Source organism: Crassostrea angulata, chromosome 5, assembly GCF_025612915.1.
Source record: "Crassostrea angulata isolate pt1a10 chromosome 5, ASM2561291v2, whole genome shotgun sequence".
Taxonomy (NCBI): Eukaryota; Metazoa; Mollusca; class Bivalvia; order Ostreida; family Ostreidae; genus Magallana; species Magallana angulata.
In genome coordinates this window covers 44,606,290-44,623,778 of record NC_069115.1, presented here as the reverse complement: position 1 = coordinate 44,623,778, position 17,489 = coordinate 44,606,290, and the positions used below count along the sequence as shown (strand labels likewise).

Sequence of the window (17,489 nt, the reverse complement as noted above, 5' to 3'; positions counted from 1 at the left end):
CAAACTCTGATGTTCACTAAGAACCTTATGACATAAAGCAATTCAATAACCTACCATATCATACCAAGGCCCTATTCTTAGTCGTCCCACCTCAGGAGGGGTAACGTCCACCAAAAACTTTGAGAAAGTCATTTCACATGCTCCTGACTTGTCAGTGCCTGTAATCATATTTCATAAAAAATTAATCACTTTTCAAAATGCTTTAAAGGGGCATGGTCACGATTTTGGTCAATTTTTTTTTCTCGATTTTAATGTTTACAATGCTTCAGTAAGGCATTTTTAATAGGCAACCAAAATTTGAGGGTCATTTGTTGAGTTATAAGCGAGTTACAGAGCTTACAATTCTTCGCTATGTAAACAAAGCGTTTGTTTACATTTTGAACGTTGAAGTGAAAATTCCCGTTTAAGACCTCAAATAAATGTTTTAATCGTTAGGAACTGTTTATTTATGCTTAAAATGAATAAGAAGATAGACAAATCAGATTGAAAAAGATTTTTTAATGGTATATTTAACCTATGTAAACAAAAACAGGGCACGAGCCTTGTTTACATGACGAAAAATTGTGAGCCCTGTATCTTGCCTAAAACTCATCGACTGGCACCCAAATTTTATTTGATCATTAGAAATGCATTCCTAAAGCATTGTAAATAATAAAAGCAGACAAATAAAATTTGACCAAAATCGTGACCATGCCCCTTTAAGAAGATATCATACGTATAATCTTATGAACTTTAACATGGGATAATATACAAACCCATGACCCAAACATAGTAAGTTTTTCCCTGTTCCATTTGGAGGCCTGATATGTTGGTGTAAGTGTCATGTCCCATGTTTGTGACATCAAGGACAGAGAACAATGATTTCCTCTCTTGTTCTGGTAAATTACCACCATCAATCTAAAAAGATATTAACTCGATAAGCTGTTTGTTCTATTCAAGTTCATCAAAATATTTCATTAACGATGTCAGTGAAAAGTTTCAAAATAAAACTTTGATCACAATAAGGTCATTTGATAAGAAAAGAACATATTTATGTCAACATAAATCTTAGTACCAAGCATGTAGGTCTAGTGTTCAGTTAAGTCTTTAATTAAATAAAACCTCTATGATTAAACACTCACATATTGTTTACAGTTCGTGAAGTTGGCTTCAGTGTGATTTGAAATTGCTATATAGTGCATCAAAATGCCAAGTTTAGAGGTGAATTTCTCGTATTGTACTTCTAGCTCTGATGACTGAGACACACATGGACCAGGCATCAATATTGATCCGACTAGAAAAACAGTATAATAATAATCCTTTATGTTTGTAATTCATTTAAATGTAATATGTGCATGTAACTGTCTAACATGAAAAAAGTCACGAATCTACATATAATTTTTTTTCTTAAGATTGAGCTATGATAATGGAAATTTGAATTTGATAGTATTTACCAGTAACTCCTCCATCATATCCTACATAGAAACCATTAGAAGTCACTAGGGTTCTGGAGAATGATTTACTAATGGCATACACTGAGAAATAATAAACAGCAATGCCTGCGGTCAGGTCAAGGTCATAAAAGGTCACTGAAGTGTTTGTTCCCACATTAGTATATGGTACCACATCATCTCTGGTGTGGTTGAATCGGCGGTCAGTTCCCAGTGCCACCAGATAATATGCCACTTGTTGACTGCCATCCTGTTCCTCAACTTTGTTTTTATCTATCTGTATTCCTGGATTACCTGTAAGCAAATGAGATAAACAGTTTTTTAATGAAATGAATAGAAGCAAATGAATAACTGCTGTGTATGGAATACAACAAGTATTCAAACAAAATATCTATCTATCTATCTATCTATCTATCTATCTATCTATCTATCTATCGATAATATCCAAATTAGGTTTACCATTGCTAATTTTGTGTTAATATGAAAATATGTCAATCATTTCATTGTCAGTAAGTTACGTTGGACTTTAAACTACAAGAATTTCTACTTTGGCATATTTTTAATCAGGAAAGGGCCCAATTTTATTCAATTACTAAGGAAATGTGTTAGTAATATCTAATATTAAATTAACACGAGGATCAAAGTCTGTCTTGCAATTACATGAATTGTGATCTTCGCGTGGAATCATAATATACACTCGTCTTATTAATACAAGTACTCATGACATTTTTGATATATCTGTTTCAAAAATTCGTACCACTTTTGATATCAATTTGAAATATTGCATCTGCTGGCAGCCCAAACCCGTTCCAGTTGGCTGATACTGTAGATTTGGTAGGTTGATAATTCAGATCATAACCATTAATGTCTCCATCAAACACCTTGCCTGGCAGAATAGGTGTCTCCTGTACTGTCACACCATTGGATCTCATGGTATATTCATATCCTATGGCATTTGTCACTCTTACCAAGTTTATGTAGGTTTCTAAATTCTTCATGACTAACCCATCATTCAGTCCTCTTGTTTTCACTTTAATAGAATTTGTAAAAATATGATATTGTTTATTCTTTTTTCAATCTTTAACAGTACTGTTATTGTATCTGACTTATACCATGTGGATATAATAATACATGTATTGATTCATACATACCTCCCATATTCAGAAAACTGGAGACCTCCAGTCCATCAATTCTCCTGATAGCCCACTCATACTGAACCGCTGGACAGGGGTCACCTGACATGTCCCACCCAGCCTGTATGGTGTTTATATCTGTCTGGAAATCTCTGCAAGAAAAAAGTAGCACAATTAATTTTTACATAGTAATTCATTTCCTTTATTTTATCTTCACATTATACAATTCAGAGAATGTACTCACACATCAACATCTTCTCCATCAGTCATGTCAAAGACACCAATAGGAGACAGGGGTGGTTTCCTTTGACTCAGGTACGATATGTAAACGCCATCAGAAGTGGAGACACTACTTAATCCTGCTCCATTGATCCCCTTTACTGAGACAAACAACTGCAAATACATTCAAAATAATTTGTGAACCACAACACCATTTTAAACTTTCGTTATATTTATTATATTTTTGAGTCTTTTATAAATCTTCCTTGTCCTTTAGTGAAGGTACCATGACCATTTGAACAGAAAGACAACTCTCAATGGGAAAGCATGATGTTATTCCTGTAGAAAACTTTCACTTAAAAGCAGTATCTCAAAATTGTCTGGGATGTATGACATACTGCAATTTTATGGATTTTAATTAGAATTTAGATTTCTGAAAAAATCATTCATTATAAATCAACATATCACATAAATATACATGAACAATACATTACCTGTCTGTAGCCATCCAGATTGAGTCCAGTGACTGTGTGATGTTTACTGTCTACAGGGATTTTGTAGAATGCTTTGACCTGTCCCCCTCCTGGTGTTGTTCCTACAGCTACCTGATACCTGTGTGAATTCATAAGGTCTGTTTTAAAATATGCATTTATTTGCTTTCATATGCAAGAGTTTATCTATTGTATGATTATGACAACATCATAAAGCCTAACACATAATATACATGACTGTATACAGTGTTATTTTCGCCGTTCATCACTTGCAAATGGTATTGTCCCGTCTTGAATTCGCCCAGACAAAGTTGTGTTTAAAGAGAGATAATTTAATACGTAGGAAATCACCCTGTCTTAAATTTACCTGCTGACAAAAAGTGCGAAAGGATTTTTTCCTGTGTAAGGAAATTTTTAGAAAACAAAAATTTAAAATTCCTACTCAGTAATATCTGATTCTGGGTCTTTGAAGGGAATCCAAGTCAAGGAAAGAGAGGTCAAGGACTCTGTACACACTGCATCAAGGGTCTTGCATTCTGTGGAAATATGCAATGTATATACCACATTGACAAGTACTCAAATTTTTGAAGTGTTACCATTTTAAAATACATTCTTTGGAAATTGTCCAATTAAATACATGTACATATTAATTATAAAACAGTGACAAATGCTTGAAGATTTTTAAGTTAAAGCAATTCTGAAATTATTTATGTTAGATAAATACTCACCATCTTCTGTGAGACAGATCTTGGCATTCATAGCCACAGTGTTGTCACTGCTGGTTACATCAATTCTGTAAACTGAGCTGAGATCCACCACCATTCCTTTCTGTGGTGGGGTAAGATCCACCCCGATGGCATCAGAGAAAGCATTCTCAGTCATGTCTACAGAGTTCACTGCTGTTACTGTCACATAGTACTTGGCCCCATGCTCCATTTTTTGTCCAATTCCTATTTAAATTTTTTAATTAAAGTAAATGTAAATGGCAATATACTTTAGGTTATCCTTATAACTTCATGAAATGCCTGATGATTCTCCAATAGATAGATATTTTACCAACAAGAGGTCCAGGGGCCACATTGCTCGCCTGAGCAACAATAGAAATATCTCTGATCAAATTAGCTTTATGGTATAAATACAAAATATCTGGACAATTTAGTAGTCTTAAAGTAGATCTTGTTTAAAAGACTTATTTTATGATTTTATTATGATAAACATCAAGCTCGTTATGTTTTTCCAATTTGTAGGCGGAGATTCTGAAAAAATATTTTCTATCTATATTCCAGGGATTGCAGATTTTCAGACTTGTTCCGACCAATTAACAGGTAAAACCTTATCAAATTTGTTACACCACATTATTGTTTGATATTTTACTAGTAAAACCAAATTTTGTTAAGAAAAGATGATTAAAAGCATGACATGAAAATATTCTGTTTATATTTCTGCTCAGCTCAGGTAAACAACAGGAAACAGATTGTTAAGCTTATTCAGAAAAATAACACAGAAATACTACCTTGAATTGTGAAGGTTTGCATGTAACCGGGCACAAGACCACCAGAGAACAGGGAGTTGTCTCCCTTAGAATTGCCCATCATTATTCTGTACTCTTTGATTGGCGACTCTGTGTCTAAAAATCCTGTCCATGTACAAACAACAGGAACAGAGGCCTACAACAAACAGCATCAAATAAAATCAATGAATTAATTATTTCAGGAACCTGTATTTTCCGTTTTGACAAAATGATGTTAGATGTGTGAAGTCATGTCTACATGCCTGTATGAATGCTGGACAACTGACTGTGCCTGCCGTTGGAGCTGTCTTGTCAATGACCACAGTTCCTGTTCTTGATTTGCTGACCAGTCCTACAGAGTTCTCTGCACACACACTGATGATATTAGGTTTACCTGTCAAAATTTTAATATTCCATTACCAGTTCCAACACAAAAGCTTTAACCAATTTTGGATTAAAGTTCTTATCATTCAGTTTCCATTTCAAGTACCATGATTATAAGTATTTGGGGATTTAAAAAACATAATAAATTGTCAAATCTTACCTGTAATATCAGGTGTGACTTCATTATTGGCAAGGAAACTGGACAGTGTTGATGTTATGGTGACTTTTTTTCTGCTGGCAATGTCCTGGCCGTATGGATAGGTTCCTACAGAGTACCAAGCCCTGACAATCTGCGACTCAGTGTCATTGTAATGCCACATAGCTGATAATGCATCCACTGTTTGTTCATAAATCAACACCCCCTTAGACACATCCACCTCGGTAGCTGATTTGTCTCCCAATCTGAAATCAAAATTTAGGTATCTACTATGCAGTGAACCAATTGAAAAATAAACTCTCGGCTAACATTATTTTGTTGCATTCTTTAAGTCGATTCATCCATGTTTGGTTGAACAAGACATTGTTGTGATGGTGAACATCTTAAAGTGTTAACTTTAAAAAGAGCACAAGGACAAAAAGCATTATATATAAGGATTTGGCCTTCATCTCTGACTTGGAGATTATAGTTAAGATCATTGCACATCCTTTATCCACCAGGCACTCTAAAGGTGAATTAAAAGGCAAGAAAGGCAGAGGGTAGAAAAAGGGTTCTAAATAAGAATTAACTCAGAGGTCTTCCAAGACCTTGACATTTGACCCAACAACTTAATTCAAGGTCACTGTACATTTTTAACCTTCAAACACTTTTTGTTATGAGCCAGATATTGCCAAGGGGAAAGAAAGTATTTATGTTTTGGACGAAGATTTTTTCATAGAAGTCTGACCTTATCCATTTACTAAGAAAATGTTCAAAGTCACTGCACATCCATTACCAAAAGACGATACTGATTACTATAGGGCATCATAGAGCAATAACAATAAGTTAGAAATGGAACCTCCTGAAAATTTTTTTGTCATTCATTCAAAATAACTGTATCTGAGCTTATTTTGTTGTAAAAAATGTTTACATGTAAATATATCATAAAAGGGCATGCATGAAGAAACCTGCTTTTACTTATATGAATTAACTTTTACATACGGAGCTCACTGAAAAGTTTATTTTAAAAATCCTATCTTGCATGACCAATAGCCATTTTTGTAAATTTTTACTGGATTGCCGGTGGCGATAATAAAAATGTTATTTTACACACTTTCAAGTTGTGTTATTTGTAAATGAATTGTACATAAAGTTATGAAAATGATGGAGACAAACCTGTCAATTCCAATCACTGGAGGTGTTTGGTCCACAGTGAATCCATCAGAACTGGTTTCCAAGACGTTACCTTCATTTGTTACTCCTCGTATTGTTGAAAAGTAGGTTTTATTGGCTTTCAGAGGCAAGTTCATCGTGACAAAACCAGAACTTGATAAACCTTTAAAAATATGGAGTTAATTTCAAAATTGATACAAACTCATAATTTCCATTAGTTTTAGTCCCAAACAACTATATTTATTAAACAAATACTGTTTGTTTTAAGGTAATGTGGAATGTTCCGTCTTATATTTGGAAGAAACAATACCATGCCCAGCAATATCTTCTTCTTCGTTGTGGACAATGTTGGCTGATGTAAAAGGAAGCACATCATCTCCACTAGGCTGTGTGCCAACAGCCACTTCAAAACGCATCACTCCGTGGAGGGCACTCTCAAACCCAGTGAACTGGACAGACACAGTAGAGGAGCCCAGCTGGTAGTCGATGTCTGAGGTGACGTTAACTGCTTGCCTCTCTACCACTGTCCGATCCACATTATTGGGACCATCCACAACAATGCCTGAAACGGAGTAGTCAAATTATCAGAATATTTTCACAAAATATTTGCACGTAGAAAGCTTTGATAAATATTAAACCAACAGAGATTACAAAGTTGATAAGACTTTAATTAGTGACTAATATAAATACCAGCTTTGTCCTCTTCCACCACAATGATGGGTGTGGAGATTTTAGGAGAGGAATTGACAACTCCTGCGCCATTCCTGGCCCTGACTGACAGATAGTATACAGGAGATCTTGTTGTCTGGTTAGTCAGTTCTAGATTCAGTCCATTGATGTATGGACTACTATCCGTGCCAACTGATTTCCATAGCAGCTTATCTGTTCCTCCTTTATTGTTATACAAAAATCATTTTACAAATCATTCAAGCTCCCCTTCTTTCAATTACACATATAAAACACGTGTAGATTATTTCTCATAAAGGTTAGAAAAACTATTTGATTAAAATAGAATACGTCTTCAGGAATTACTTTTTCTAACATGGCAAAACTGAAGTACGCTCCCTACATATATATATTCTGTTTCACAAACCTGGAGAGGTTCCCACTGCTACTTCATACTCTGTGATTCCAGACTCTGGGTCCTTACACAGCCAGGTCGCCTGGACCCCCTTCCTATCTGCCTGCCATACATGACCATCTATCTGTTGTTCCTTGGCATCTCCACTTACTCCAATTTTCAACCATAAAACCTTTTAAGAAAAAATATCATTTAATTCATGCTGTAACAATACAGCTTTTACATTTATTTACATAATGAATGACATTTAATTGTCAAGCAAATTCTTCACGCACGTGGGATTAGCTTTGATTTAATCTTATTGCGACTTTCACAGACTTATAAACATTACTATTGGTGGAGTGATGTCAATGACAACTCCATTTGTCTCAAAGGAAGCGAGAAACCCAGCATGGTTGATAGCTCCTACTCTCATGGTGTATCGCGCTCCATTCCTCAGAGACAAGCCTGTCCAAGTGTAGCTGGTCATGTCTCCATTGGGAAGTTCCATCCATTCGTTATGGATTTCTAAAAATCAGATTTTGAATATATTTATCAATGTATTAAGTTTACACAACAGGTAAACCAATTTTGCCATTGCATGTAGTACACTTAAATTTAACAAGAGGCCCATGGGGCCACATCGCTCACCTGAGCAACAATGGGCGTTCAAAAGAGATTGTGCCATATGGCCCTCGGTAGAATAACAAAAGAATATATATTGTAAAGTATTCGAATTTTACACTTATTTTTGCATACACGTAATCTTTGACATTGTACCTTCATGAAATACTGTTTTTACACAGAATAAGAAAATCCTACGCAAGATATAGAACTAAATATTTGGTAGGGGTACACTGTTATTTAACTTCTAATTCCCTGTATTTTCGTCCTCCCCCCCCTCCCCCACTTAATAAAGCGATCAAAATATATGAGAGCATATAGGTACCATATCTTCCTCAACTACTTACTAGTTATTGTATTTTTTTAAAAAAAAATATAATAGTTATTGTATTTTATCAAAAAAATCCTATATGAATATATGTGAAGAAGAAAATTGCACCTCAATGGGCTCAATTTCTCAAATTAAAAATAGTAAACAATTTAATTTGCCTTCTCCATAATAATTAAATGACTGTTGTTTACCTCGCGTAAACTAGTGACTTTTATAACTTTACTCACACTTGATTGATGAATACACTGGAATGAAAAATGTTGTCAAGTGACATGTTAAAGAGCTATAAAAATCACTGTTACCGTATTGACAGGCACATCACTCTAATTTACTATGGCCTATGCACCCATTATTTTCATTTTTATTAAAAAATAACAAATGGCTACAAACCAGGATAATTTTCCGCTGTAATATTTTCTTAGGAATAGCGATAATTCTTTCATCCCCGCAACAGAAATGTGTCAGAACTATGGAAACTGTTTTAACGATGTCGTTTTTATTTACTCACATTTTACATTATTCATTGTATAAAGAGAGTAGTTACATACAGCATATCATTCTTTAATTTTTTTGTGTACAAGTATTTAACATACTCTAATTCATATAGAATTTCTAATGATCAACCAAAATTTCAGCGTCAATTGTAGAATTATAAGCAAGATGAGCTCAAAATTTTGCTAGGTTTGAGTCATATTTTGTTCACATGAGTTTATTACCTTCAGCTTAAGATTTTTAATTGGTATTTCCTATTCGGCATTTAAAATGGAAAAAAATGAATGGCCTCAGATCTGTGTACAAACATAGAATTTTGAGCAAATCTCTGTATCTTGCTTATAATATGAAGCTAAACACTCAAATATGGTAAGTAAATAGAAATTGTAAACAATTAAACACAAGAAACATGCACTATAACAAATAAAGAACACAATTTATTTTTCAAAATGAATCATATACATGTATATACCTACATATTTCCGTCAGCGATATTAAACTCAATTTAAATTGAATAAACTCGAGAAAATGCCGAGCAACATATTGCATTATTCTACCATTACGCAAAAGATGATGCCGAATTACCGATAGCCTGAATGAATCGCATTTTAGTTCTTTCTTAATACATCAAATGTTGCTTAATTTGCGCAGGTAAACAGTAAACTGTTTGATTTACTGAAGTCTCTGTTTGATTTGATACGTAAAAATCAGGAAATACAAGCGACAGTTCCCAGGTTAACGCAAAGCATAAATGAAAACGAAACGAAAAACACAACAAGCTAACACCACCGTCACCACCGTCACCGTGAAAACTGTCAACGCATTGAAATATTTAGCGTCAATTTACTTCACAAAATTGGCACCAATGTATTTTGCATGTTTCAAAGATTCCCTTCGTACACGAACTGTTGCACTACAAACAAATTCATCATTGTCAGATGGACCCGTTTATCATATAGTGTCATGGCTGCTTTAAACAAAGAACCTCGTTTTAGAATTATGGAATACGAGTCTTGGTAAAATGGGTAGGCAAACCCGGGCCGGGGCAAAATAAAAGCCGGGGCAGATCGGCAATCGATTCCAATTACGCATTATTTTGCAGCAATATTTACAGCGAATACAAATATACTGGTCAGTAAATATCTTTAAAATTTAATGAGATTGGCAGATTAATAACTGTCAATCGTTTGTTTTGCCCTGGCCCGGTCATGCCTACCCATTTTACCAAGACTCATGGATGCTATAAATTGCTTGAAACACGCTTTTTCCTTCTTATTATTTTCGTAATAACTCAGATTTGAAACAGAATTCGCCCATAATTTTTGCAATTTATATTTTCCTTCCCATAAGGATTATTCATGCTAAATTACATTGAATTTGCCTCAGTAGTTCTTGAGAAGAAGATTTTTTTAAATGCACCCCCCTTTTTTTTTTATTTTTTATTTTTTTTATACAGTTTTGAGGTTTTCTCCGCTTTCAATGAAAATTTTTCTTTCATTTCTGCAATTTATATTCATCTTTCCATAAGAATGCTTTGAGCCAAATTTGATTGAATTTGGTTAAGTGGTTTTAGAGAAAAAGTTCAAAATGTGAAAAGTTTACAGACGGACAGACGGACGGACAGACGGACGACGGACAAAATGTGATCAGAATAGCTCACTTGAGCTTTCAGCTCAGGTGAGCTAAAAATTCAATGGCAGCATCGTTTATATGCAGAATGTTATACATTAAACAGAATCAATGTGACAAATTTGCTATTACACTATTAAGTAATTAGGAAAGCTAAGTCTACATGGTAAAAATGGCATGAAACAAAAAAAAAAAAAATAAAAAAATAAAAAAATAAAAAAAAATTTCGGTTCACGCTTCAAAAAAACTTGCTACATGTATCGTTACAAAATATGATGATCAACTGATATTGCATTACATATGAAAAGTCATTTTCAAATCATGAACTTAAAATAAAACACAGTTAAATAAATCATATAACTTGTTTTAATTCTATCAAATATGATCAACATATTCAACATATCAACATATGAACATTCTTTCATTTATAAAAAAGAGATTGTTTATATAAAAATATGATAACATTCATACAATGATTACTAAAATGATTACTTATTACTAAAATAAAAATGTTTCGAATATGTCCAAATGAAGTGTAATAAAACACCACTGTATATTTCGTTATTGGGTAAATATAATGTGGATAATAAAAATTGATATTGGAAGTTGAAAAAAAATACGGATTTTAAAAAATAAATGTAATATGCTAGTGATTGGTAAAACCTTTAATTAAATCTGAAAGGGTACGGATGAAAAAATCCATCATTGCTCTAAATTTAATGTTGTAAATCTGGTGATAATATATTTTTCTAGATACAGAAATGAAATAACTATTAATTTGAAACATCATAGAAATAGAAAATTACATGCAATATTATTTAATATCTTAAATAACGGTTAAGTGTCTCAGTCAAAATGAAGTGATGCACTAAAACTTGACAGTTTTATAGGCATGATAATGTTTAATCAATTAGTACAGAAGAAAGTATAAATAAACTCCTTAAAACTCATTTCGTGCTTTTCAGAATATCAATCAAAAACTCAATTTGTAGTAGAATCGGATTTCTTATTTTTTAAAATATACTCCACATAGATAAATAATGACAATTACCTGGATACTTCTGTGTTCGAGTTCCATGAAACATTTCAAAAATTTCAAGTTTTATATGGTCAACTCCGGACTCTTTATCAGTGTACTTAAATGATGCTGTTAGTTGACTTATGTCTGACTGTAATAAAAACCAATAACGATCTGTCGTAGTACAAAATCCATTCAATGAAGTAGTGTATACATTCTATTTCTCAAAAATATTACATTTAAACAATGAATTTATCAAGTATCATTCAGTTTTCATCAACTATAGCTTACTTGGAACTCTCTGTCCTTTTCTTGATCCCCATCCCACAAGTAGTGTAACTGTGGAGGAGTCAAGTCAACAATAAACCCATCTGTAGTGTTTACAATCTCATTCAGAGCCCTGTTTGTGGTTCTTAAAGAGGTTTTAATTATGTCCTTGTGGTAATTGTGGAAATTCAGCCATTTAACACTGCTGGTTGAAGCATCAAATTTTGTCCAGTCTCGGATTTCTTCATAATCTTGACTCAGGTTTCTTGAAACAAAAAGGTTGAGAAATACTTCATACTTATTTGAATATTCATTTAATGATAATTTATAATATGTATCTAGCAACTCTTACAGCTCTGAACAATGTAACAGAACATACCCTGCCCTATACACTTTAACATCATAATGACTTATGTTGGACTCTGGATCAAAGAAACTTTTCCATTGTAGATCAACTTTAGCTTGACTTGTGGTGTACTTCATGTCTGTGAAATTGACTGAATTCCCATCCACAATCTGTCCTGGAACTGGTTTTGTTAAATCGACCAAAACTGAAAATGACAAAAAAGACATGATATGAATCATGCAGGTAATCAGTCTTCTTATATACTTTATCTATCGCACATACCTCCATTGGAAATGGCCGATACATTCTGCTGTTTGTGACCTCCATTGTATGCATACACAGTGGTGAAGTATTTCTGGTTGTGTGAAAGATACTTATCTGGCTTCAGCTCCACACAAGCCACGTGAGATTTACTAGAAAATCGAGTCAAGTTGGCGACATCGGTCTGATTGGGAGAGGATCCAACACCCACCATGTACATAGCAATGCCTGATTGAGGGTCATAGAAACTCTGCCAGTTGCTACAAATCTGTTACAACAATGAAAAGTAATAAAGGATAAAAAGAATAAAGTTTAAAAAAAACTAAGTTAAAGAGCATAGATATAATTTTTGCTAACAATTAAGTTTTTATTAAACTATTTTCATATACAATTTAAGTAGAGCTGCCGTATTTTAATTTTCACCCACTATTTCAAACTAAATTTAAGCTGCAAGTAGTTTGTTATGTTAATATTTGTTATTGATAATTGTTGTTTGATAATCCCTTTAAGATGAAACAATTTGAAAAAGAAAAATACCTTAAACCCACCCTTTTTAAGAAACTTTTGTAAAAATAGAAATATTTAAAGAAAGAAACCATCTATTTCCGACAAGAATCGGATAGAGATTTAGGATAGTTTTCATTTTCTTCTCCTTTGTTTTTTTTAAATTTCGGAGTCGACACCATTTTGGAGTAAAAGTGCTTCTTAGGAAATTTTTTGGTTGTGCCGTAATCTCAACTGAGACAATATTCGGTTTTTAATTATAAGATTGACGTCTTCAAAAAAAGAAGGTGACCAGAATCCGCGCCTGTTAATATCCTTCCATCATTGCAAGTGAACAATATAGTTGTTTTATTTCATTGACATAATTTATTTCAAAGAACTGATATTTAACTTTACTTGTTGGCATTCCGTGCTAGTTGACAAAGTTGAATTGTTGACACTAGTCGTGAAAGTTGACAAAACTGTCATATCCTCTCTATAATATAATTATATTAACCTGCGATCTATCTTTCAAATAAGCTGGCATATCCTATCCTATTTTATCCTATACTATCTTATGTTTGGCAATGAATCAAATTTTTAACGAAATAAAAAAACCCCCAAACAACTCTTTGTCATCTATTTTTATCCGACTGACGATTACATACAACCGATATATTCTAGAACGAGGCAACTTATTTACCTGTATATTTGTAAAATCAAATCTTACGTGTAGTGTACAAATAACGTAAAAAATTGTAGTTAAAGGTAAATTGCTAGATTAAAAGTTGCATCATATTGAGTAAGATACAGATGAAAGCCTTATATACAATAACAAACAAAAATAAATATTAAGTTTTCCCGTCTCATTTAAGACTGATGGAGCTTAATGGAATTCTTTTTCTTTAAGATATTTAAGATATTTAAATATTGATATTTTTCTAGGAGAAAAATACACAGGCATTTATGGTTAGCTGACATCTTTTATTTTAATATGTATAATATTTATCATTGGACACTGATAGGCATTCCTTCATCAGGTATCGAAAATATTATTTGAAACGTATGAAGTACCAAACAACAAAATTAGTTTCTTGATTACTACATATTTCTGTTTCAATTTTTCGTCGAAATTTTTTTGTGTTAAGACAATAAGGTACTGTAAATAAAAAGAAGTATTTATGTACTAAATAATACGTAGTATTGTTGTTACATAAAACGTTCACAGTATCTGCACACTTCAGCTAAGAACGCATATATAAAAATGTAAAGCGCATAAATGTTTATTCACCTTTCTGTTAAGATATCACATCAATAATCTTTATTAAAAGTATTATCTTGATTAACAAATATATGTTCTAGTATAAGATTTTTTTTTATCGTGACATTATTTTTGAATTGCAAAATTACTCTGAATTTCCCATTCGACAATCAAATCGGAAATGCCATAAGATGCAGAAAAGAATAAGATAGGATAAGATAGAATTAAGCATACAAAATTATGCATCGTGCATCCCATCTTACCATGTCCAAGTAAACTTTCAGGATGACAGCAGTGTTTTAAGTATTTTAATCAATTTACCTTGTCTTCATATCTAGTGAAATCCAGGTCTAAACCATATATCTCTCCATCATTAACAGTTCCAGCCACCGGTGGTGAATTGTCCACAATCAGAGGAGAATCACATCTTCCAATCGTTCTTAAATCCACTGGAAATTGTTCATTAAAATATTTGCAGCTTTTATGTAAAGTACGCATGTTGGATATTCTATATTAATCAAAGATAGTTAACTATGCTTGCTGTTAATAATTTCAAAATGACCAAATTTTCATTACCATTGTTAACAACTGTGACCTTCACCCAGATAGGAACCCCCTCTGTTATTTTCTTTAAGTAGGTCATGTTTTGGTTGTATTCCATTGGAACCCACATCAGTTCATCACAGTCTCTGGTGGACTTTCCAAGGCAAAGATCGTTTCTTATCACACCAGAGTTTGGATCACTTCAAAACCGAAAAAAAATTAAATTGTTTTGTATAATATATCCAATGTTTAAACTAAAGGTTAGATAACACAATTTTTGCCAATTTTAAAAATCACTATTGCATATGTAACTGATAGAGAGCTGATTTCAAAAGTATCAACAATTATCTCTTATTGATAATTAAGTTTCGTTTCTACAGTAAGAACTTTTTTGGGCGACAAAAATGCAAATTACTGCATGTTAAGAATCATTGTTTTAAATGATAAGGTAGAAAGTGCTTACGATGAATTATGAGACAGAGAGAGGTTAAACTTGTGCTCATCGTAGCGGACATTGTAAACTTCATAGACCAGTGGGGGGCTGTTATCCACTATGTACGGCGAGGAATGACAGATGCTCGTGCTGAGTGCACCTCCATACTGTATGTTGTTTATAGCTCTCACTGTGATGTAATAGGGGCCATCTGAAATGAATATTTTTACATATTTAAGATACCGTGTCGGTGAACTTTACATAAACGAAATTTTTCTATATCCAGAGTATAAAACCACTCTTAGATAATACCTGGTAAAATAGTATAGGGTTCCTCCAGAGGGGTCATCATGACAGTGTGTGTCCATTGGGACCGATCAAACAGGTGGGCGTGGGGGTCGTGGTGTTGTTTGATCTTTTCCTCACAGATGGACTCCCCGGCTGTGACCGAGTAACCCAGGATTCCTGTCTCATTGTCATAGATTCCATCCCAGTTTGCTATTAAGAATGAAATTGTTAATTATTACTGAAAGCAAAGAATATATATATATATATATATATATATATATATATATATATATATATATATATATATATATATATATATATATATATAGTAACTACTTCATGTCGCGTTTGATCTGATGATCAGCCCATAACAACTCGACGTGATCCGGCTATTTGGATCAAGTTACTGTTACAATGGTAAATTTATTATATACCCTTGCCCAATTAAAGATTTAAATTACAGATATAACAAAGCTATTTTTAACACACTCTTTTAAAATGCGATAAAATTAAGACGTTATTCAATGTATGCTTCGTTATCAGTTTCAGAGAATGGTCTTACTGAATCTGAAACCCACAGTTTGCAATCCCAACAATCGAATCACATTGCAAAATTGACACTCTCAAGAAAAAAAGAGGGGTAGGTATATATTAAATATGAGAGGTTTCTGGCACACGTAGCTCTAAAAGATTTGAGTGAGAACCCCACTTTGCTCCCTTTTACATATTGCTTATCATTACCTGAGATATATCTATTAGCTCGCGTGTAGGTAAGGTCGTTTTTATAGGTGTGCCCATTGTAGACAGTTTCTGAACCCTCTCCATCAATGACAATGCGGTGGTTCTTTGTCTTGGGGTTGACTCCTTCACAGAATCTTTCCTCCCAATCATCTCTGTCATCAGGAATCACATCAAGACATTTTATCGTCTCTAATCTATCTGATGTAATATTGATCTGCCCTGCAGTAATGAAAACGAATAAAATTATTTTTTTCGATATATGTTCATAATATATCTATAATTGTTATTGTACATAAAACTATGTGTCCAATACATATGTACATCTCTAATCATGTAAACAATTTAAAATTATCAGTGAGTTTCCGAACATTGATTTAAGAAAGGGTCTACACATGTCGTGACTAACCGCAATGAAAAACATGATTACTTGTAAAACATCAAAATACTGGTTTAACAAAACATACAATGACATGTGTAAAGAACTTTTTGCCTATTAATTTCTGACATATTGACCCAAAAAGTTATAGATGTTTTAACATCTACATATCTTAAAGAACATTCACACAGAGGTCTCTAGAAAATCGGATTCATCTGTATCATTTCTCACTCTCCTAGATATTTTATCATTGAATGTAAGTTTAAAATTGAGTGCCCACAGAATCTTTTTATAAGGTAGTGTATATCCAAAATGAATTTTGCTAAATGATACTTGTTTATGTAAATACAAGTATGCACATAATTCTTTCATGAGATAGTGAAAATACCTACAAGATGTAGGATCTGGAGGGGTATAATCGGTGAGTATAGGTTTGGATGACAGTATGTTCTCAAACCCCAGGCTGTTAACAATACGGAAGTTGAAATACATGATGTGGTCATGAGGCAGCTGTAGATTGTTGTATTGAAATCCTCTATTGGAACCGACTCCTAGCTTTTCATAATGCATGTAATGTCCTTGCTACAATAAATCATAAAAATAATAATATTTGTTCAGAAGAAGTTATGTTTTAAAACTACTTTTGAACATCAAATGCAAGACTGTCTCTCATGTGGCATAAGAAGGTTGGTCAATAGATAATTACACGTGATATTTTGTGATCATGCCCTTCAATAGCCTCCAGAAGCTCACAGTGTCCAGAAGATCCAAAATCGTAGTTAAAACTTAAACATTTGGTGGCATGCAGTCCATTACACTTAGCAGCACACTCCTCCTTGGTTGTTATTTGGTAGAAATCA

At 33.3% G+C, this 17,489-nt stretch overlaps 1 protein-coding gene across 1 annotated transcript in view; it reads right to left on the bottom strand.

The window, feature by feature from the left end:
• The window catches only part of LOC128183252 (uncharacterized), a 181,761-nt gene that overhangs the window by 17,311 nt on the left and 146,961 nt on the right, over positions 1–17,489 (bottom strand). Inside the window, exons 163-191 of the mRNA XM_052852197.1 lie at positions 17,336–17,489; positions 17,022–17,211; positions 16,254–16,472; positions 15,537–15,722; positions 15,255–15,435; positions 14,825–14,991; positions 14,570–14,697; positions 12,526–12,772; positions 12,277–12,448; positions 11,922–12,162; positions 11,664–11,781; positions 7,889–8,064; positions 7,570–7,729; positions 7,167–7,367; positions 6,787–7,038; positions 6,480–6,639; positions 5,328–5,569; positions 5,047–5,177; positions 4,787–4,940; positions 4,002–4,223; positions 3,716–3,809; positions 3,277–3,394; positions 2,808–2,956; positions 2,582–2,715; positions 2,188–2,460; positions 1,434–1,724; positions 1,122–1,273; positions 756–897; positions 55–158 (exon numbers count right to left, since the gene is read on the bottom strand). The exon at positions 17,336–17,489 is cut by the window's right edge and continues 85 nt beyond it. Of these exons, the coding sequence (XP_052708157.1) occupies positions 55–158; positions 756–897; positions 1,122–1,273; positions 1,434–1,724; positions 2,188–2,460; positions 2,582–2,715; positions 2,808–2,956; positions 3,277–3,394; positions 3,716–3,809; positions 4,002–4,223; positions 4,787–4,940; positions 5,047–5,177; positions 5,328–5,569; positions 6,480–6,639; positions 6,787–7,038; positions 7,167–7,367; positions 7,570–7,729; positions 7,889–8,064; positions 11,664–11,781; positions 11,922–12,162; positions 12,277–12,448; positions 12,526–12,772; positions 14,570–14,697; positions 14,825–14,991; positions 15,255–15,435; positions 15,537–15,722; positions 16,254–16,472; positions 17,022–17,211; positions 17,336–17,489 (5,158 nt within the window). The remainder of the gene's footprint in view (positions 1–54; positions 159–755; positions 898–1,121; positions 1,274–1,433; positions 1,725–2,187; positions 2,461–2,581; positions 2,716–2,807; positions 2,957–3,276; positions 3,395–3,715; positions 3,810–4,001; positions 4,224–4,786; positions 4,941–5,046; positions 5,178–5,327; positions 5,570–6,479; positions 6,640–6,786; positions 7,039–7,166; positions 7,368–7,569; positions 7,730–7,888; positions 8,065–11,663; positions 11,782–11,921; positions 12,163–12,276; positions 12,449–12,525; positions 12,773–14,569; positions 14,698–14,824; positions 14,992–15,254; positions 15,436–15,536; positions 15,723–16,253; positions 16,473–17,021; positions 17,212–17,335) is intronic.